Source organism: Atta colombica, unplaced genomic scaffold (assembly GCF_001594045.1).
Source record: "Atta colombica isolate Treedump-2 unplaced genomic scaffold, Acol1.0 scaffold189, whole genome shotgun sequence".
Taxonomy (NCBI): Eukaryota; Metazoa; Arthropoda; class Insecta; order Hymenoptera; family Formicidae; genus Atta; species Atta colombica.
In genome coordinates this window covers 698,306-703,910 of record NW_017259281.1, presented here as the reverse complement: position 1 = coordinate 703,910, position 5,605 = coordinate 698,306, and the positions used below count along the sequence as shown (strand labels likewise).

Genomic DNA, 5,605 nt, shown 5'->3' with positions numbered 1-5,605 from the left:
ACACATACAATTTTTGTATACACAAGTTTTTAAAAAGTTTTATCAGGGGATTGGAAAAGTTTGAAACATTAAAGTTTTTCGTCTCATGGCGTTTACTTCCAAAATAGTGTTTGAAAAGTTGAAAAAAGCAGTAATATGATAAAAGAAAACGTGGATTATGCCAATAGTATTAGTCCACCTTAGAAAACAGCTTCAAATACAACAAAGATTAAATATACTTCACTTTGTATACAACTTGTAACTTCGTTGAAAGCTTATCTTTATTCTTTATTCTGTTTGTGTTGTTTATATTGTGAACTTTATGGGGAATTGCTAATAAAATAGATAAATTCTTTCTTCTAAACTCTTGTTTTTTTTTTAATTTAAATTTAAAATATGCAACTATTATTCATTTAGCATTCTTATACTTTTTTCTTGTATTTTCCTACGTCTATTTTTGCTTCCTTTTCTATTCAAGAAAATTCTTTTGAAAACATTTTCTTTATTATTCCCTTTAGTTTTTAGCTGATATTGCAAGAAGAAATCTTGCAGCGGATGCTCCTTGCGTGTTCTTTGCTAATGTTTAATCGATTTTTACGCTTCATTGTTCATATGCGCTCGTTCGAATCGCGCGCACGAATGCACGCATACGATGCTTTCGTGATCTTTAACCACTTTAGAATAATGAGGGGACGCCTGTCTCAACGTAACTCCCTTAATTGGTGATAGGATAACTACGAGGTGGTCATTAATTACAGTCGGCGAACCCGTTGTGGTTAGTTTGCTTCGAAGCTACTTTCGATCTCTTGTTCCCTCTTCCTCTCTGCTTCTATTGAACCCTCTTATGGCTACTCCCTTTTTCTCCCTCAATCCTTTCACCTTTGCGAAGGGTATCGAAAGAGTTAAAGTGAACGATAATTAAAATTGACGGTCTCTCTCTCTTTCTCTCTCTCTCTCTCTCTCTCTCTCTCTCTCCCCTTCCCCCTCTCTCTTTCAAGTCGGAAAAGAATAAAATAAAAAACAGGAAACAAATGATGTGTGATGGAGATTACAACAAGAAACAAATCTTTTACGTTTTTACAAACATACGTTTATACATAAATCAAAAGCTGAGGTGAATAATTATTCTTCCGACTGATTCAACTTATTGATACAAATGACATATGATGCGAATTAATACAAGAAACAAATTTCTCGCGCTTGCTTATAAGCACACAGGTAAACGTGAAGCTGTACACAATTATTATTACGATTTATTCAAATTATATTGACAAATATTTCATATCTTGAAAACTTCAATACATTTGAATGTTGAGCTTTTCATTTGTTAGCGTTGATGACTATCGACAATTACTGCACATTTATTGAAAAATATTTCTCTCTCCATTTTCAGATCGCCGACTGTCCCGAAGACTCATCAGAAAACTGGTCGACTCTCATGGCAGCGCGGAAACTCGTAGCCCTCTTCGCCGCAGTCCTGCAACTTTGCTTATGTGAGTGTCTTCCTTCCTCTTCGTATTTGCATGGTCCTCCGTAATTCACTTTGGTCGTTCGAGACATCTTGAAGCAAATTTTGAATATAAAAATTCACAAAATATAATCCTTTTAACTTCGTAAGAAATAATTTTGTTTACATTGTTGTTTCCATTGTTGTTATTATTTAATACATGTTTATGATTCGACGATAATCGAAGTAGTAAGATCCCAAGTTAAATCAACCTATCTAGATAAGCTAGAGAGAGGTTATTTCTTGTCTTGGACGGAAAATTCTGATCATTCTTATGGCGTTCATCATTCCTGACTTTCTCGCGATATCATCCGGAAGTCACGGTATTTCCGAGCACAGGAGAGTTACGGCGATTCTCATAATTTGATGAAAGACCCGAGACGAACGAAGGAAACGAAATGGACCGTCATAACGACGAGAGAGTCACGTCATATTATTGTGACGAGAAAAAAGATGATATTGAAAGACCAAGAAAAAGAATGAATCGAAGGGACGATCGCAGGCGTCACTTTCAACCGCACCGACTTTCATGAGGAAGCCACAGAAGCTCTCCCGATGTTGTACAATAACTTTCCTCCGCGATATTGTTTGTTCTGACGACAGCGGGTGTACTGAACCGTTATGAAAATAACGCTCGAATATTTGCTGCGGAATATGATGTAAATATGGAGATAGTTATGACTAGATGGCGGATATAAAAGAGTCGTGTGCGATATTTTATAGGATGTTTATTTGAACCATCGACATTTCTGTCATTTATAATAGACATTTCAGACATTCCTTTAGGCGAAGTAAAGAGTTTACATTGCTATTGGTGTTTTTCTCTCTCGACCATGTAAAATTATTTTTTTTTTATAATAATTCAAAATTATATAAATTGACATATAAATTTTAAAAATGCTTAATTCATATTTTCATTATCCGTGTTTCAAGATGCATATAGCATATGATAAAGAATGTAAATTTATCGATATCTATTCTTTAATTAATGTCTATAATGTATAAGATTTAATTTTTTTCTAGTTGTTTTGAAACTCATATGTTGTCCTCAATCAAAAGAGAGTTCCACGTGCTATGATAAACTTCATATAATCTATCCTAAGGCCCTTTTATGTGTCACGCCCTAGGTCCTCAACGAATAATCCGTTACTCTGTCTATGAGCTTTTCTCAAGTCGACGAAGTTCCGTTGTAAGCCGCGGCCGTAAGACGCAACGGATGTTGCCTCGCCGGCCGTTCTCGCTCGCCTCTGAATCTCTTACTCGGTTATATCCGCGCTGCGGTAGCGGTGGTGCCGCAACGACTCTACCCAGGACGATACATCGTCAGGGGTGGCCCCAGCGCGAGAGAGTTTGTAGGATCCACTTAAATCCACCGTGATTTACTCGGGCACGCCGCGTCCAAACCTCCTCCCACCTCCTCCCCCCCCCCACATCTCTACAGCCGGATGCAGCCGCAGCCGCAATAAGTAACCAGGCTTCTGGCTTTTCGGAAACGCCAATGGAAAGCGTTAAGGAGGATTCGTCAGTTGGCGATTAACCCTTAATACTAAAATCGCTGATGGTGCTATTTTGGTTTCGCTAATCATTTCATTAGTTTTGTTAGATATACAGTATAGAATATTAAAATAATATATGAATGTAATTCTGTTTGTAAGATATTCTATGATATAAATAATAAATACTATATGGTTTTTACTAACCGAAGAACAAGAATAGGAAATCGATTACTAAAATAGTACCTTTAGCCAGTTCCAAAGCCATCGGCGATTTTAGTATTAAGAGTCGGGAAGAGTGACGAACCAACTCATTTGCACCTCATTTGTGGATACAAATCTTTACTTTACCTTATTTTGTCTCATAGAAGAAATATTTTACCATGGAATCTTTTTTAGCTTATGTTTTGTGAAGTCTTCTAAAGAATCGAATTTTGCAATTTCACTCTTAAAATGTTATAATAAATAAAATTATCTGCATTTCAGCTACACTATAAGATCGAATGAAATATCAGAATAAATTTCTATTTTGCGGATAGAATAAGATTCGTTTTTAGCAGATATAACTCCATCTTTAAGCGTTTATACGCTTAAAAAGTGAAACTTATATTTAATACTTCTTTTCCTAGAAGAGGCTAGTAGAATTAATTGTATTTCTACTAATTTTTAGATTTTAATTTTCAGACTCTTAATTGTTTAATTGTTTTCATTATTGTTATTTTTTTAATTGTTTAATTAATCCTTTTCTTTTCCAGCATATTTGTTATTGTGCGATATATCGTTGTAAATTTTTCTAAAGCAAAAGAATTGCGCAGATAGAAATCGCGACGTTTCTTTCTTTGACTGAGTTTCTAAGTTGATTATAATAGTGTATACAGGTAAAAATTCTGTGAGTATTAAAGAGTCGATTCTTTTGTCTGCCGAGAATTAAAAGAGAGAGGTCGGAGGCTCGAAGGGATTAGATGAGAGCGTAATTAATTTCGGTTGTACTTTTTATTTTTAACCGGCGGTCTTATTATTGCCTCTGCCGCTTTCTTTATTTCACTTCCGATACTTTGTTCAGCCCTTCTCCGAGGGTTGAAGACGAGATCGTATGAAATAGTATTACAGTATTTCATTGAATCAAGGGCATTTACGAGATTTTTATGGAGTGCGTTTCATCCTTGTCTGTTTAAGTTACGAATTACGGCGAGAGAAAAAAAGATATTTCTTTTTTTTTATTACAACGCGAAAAAATAGCGTTACAAATGTTTGCAAATATTGACACAAAATTCTCTCGCACGCTGCGTCATATCATTAAGTTCGCAATTTTTCTCGATTTATCTTATTATTTATATTTTTTGCTTTGGGAAATGCTAATTAACGGCACATCTCTGAGCACACGAATACTATTGCAAAAATATGTCGCGCGATAGTATAATCGCAATTAATATAATAAATAATAATTATAAATGCGAACGTAATGCACTTGCCTAATATTGCAATCCTTGTAACCGTAGTATTTCTCTTTTTCCGTATTTAAAAATATTACTTTATTACAGCCATGATGCGCATTTCCCTCCCCTCCTTTAATCTCGCAATACTTTCGATATGTTCAATCTGCGTTCAAAAAAAAGAGCGGTAAAATTTTATCCGCACTTTTACATCAAATCCATAAAAATTCAAGTCAAAATGGAAAAAGATTAATATTATTTTATGGCTCCATAGTGAAAAATTGAATGTATTAATCAATATTTCGTTACGTTTTTAAATTGCGCGGTGACATCGGTTATTCTTATTCCAATGCACTACAGTCACATTATTCTTTGGCATTTTTCATAGATTTCCGATATATGTCAGGAATGAAATTTGCATTTTAACTGAGGAATTGCTTATTTCATCATAAATTCACCAAACAAGAAATTAGACAAATTGGATTTTCAATATGTCTAACTAGATGTAAAAAATACTACTAATAACATGTTATTTTGATTATCACAATCTTCAATTAGCGTATCAAGTTTTTACTTCTTCAATTACTAATATAAAAATAAATATTTTAAGGAAATCCTTTTTTCCAGATAAAATTCCGGCCGATATAAATTAACCCGATATTAACTTTTTTTTTATTCATAATTCGCAAGTGATTATATTTTCATTGATGATCGAATCACATATTTCCTGAGATTTACGAGCTCCTTCTGCCTCCTTGAGTTGGCAAAAATCTTTTATATCAGCTTTCGGCTTCGACGAATCCTCCGCGGGGTGGGGTACTACTTCGATTCGCTCCATCTTCATCGGTGGTCGATGGCGCTGATGACACGCGGGAGAGAGTGCCAACTTCCATTTTCAATATCGCGCCGGTAGTCACCTTCAGGATTCTCGTCTTCACGGCGGATCCTACGAGTCTTGGGCGTCCGTCATTGCTCGCGACGTTATCAGCGCATTCGCCGCGCCAGTTGCCGCGTCGATTTCTACGCGGATGTACGTACGTATTGAAATGCAATAAACTAAATTGAAATCAAATCATATCTGAACTATCGTTACTAAAAAAAAATATATCATCTTATTGCTTGATCCTATTTCACTGGAATCAATCGTCAACCAATTATTTAATCATGGAAAAAAGTTTATTTTTAATTTAATA

At 35.0% G+C, this 5,605-nt stretch overlaps 1 protein-coding gene across 1 annotated transcript in view; it reads left to right on the top strand.

Annotated features, from left to right (window-relative positions):
* The first annotated feature begins 1,417 nt into the window (after nt 1-1,417).
* LOC108686742 (lachesin-like) overlaps nt 1,418-5,605 on the top strand; it is a 31,771-nt gene continuing 27,583 nt past the window's right edge. The window contains exon 1 of the mRNA XM_018192192.1: nt 1,418-1,472. Within this exon, the coding sequence (XP_018047681.1) occupies nt 1,418-1,472 (55 nt within the window). The remainder of the gene's footprint in view (nt 1,473-5,605) is intronic.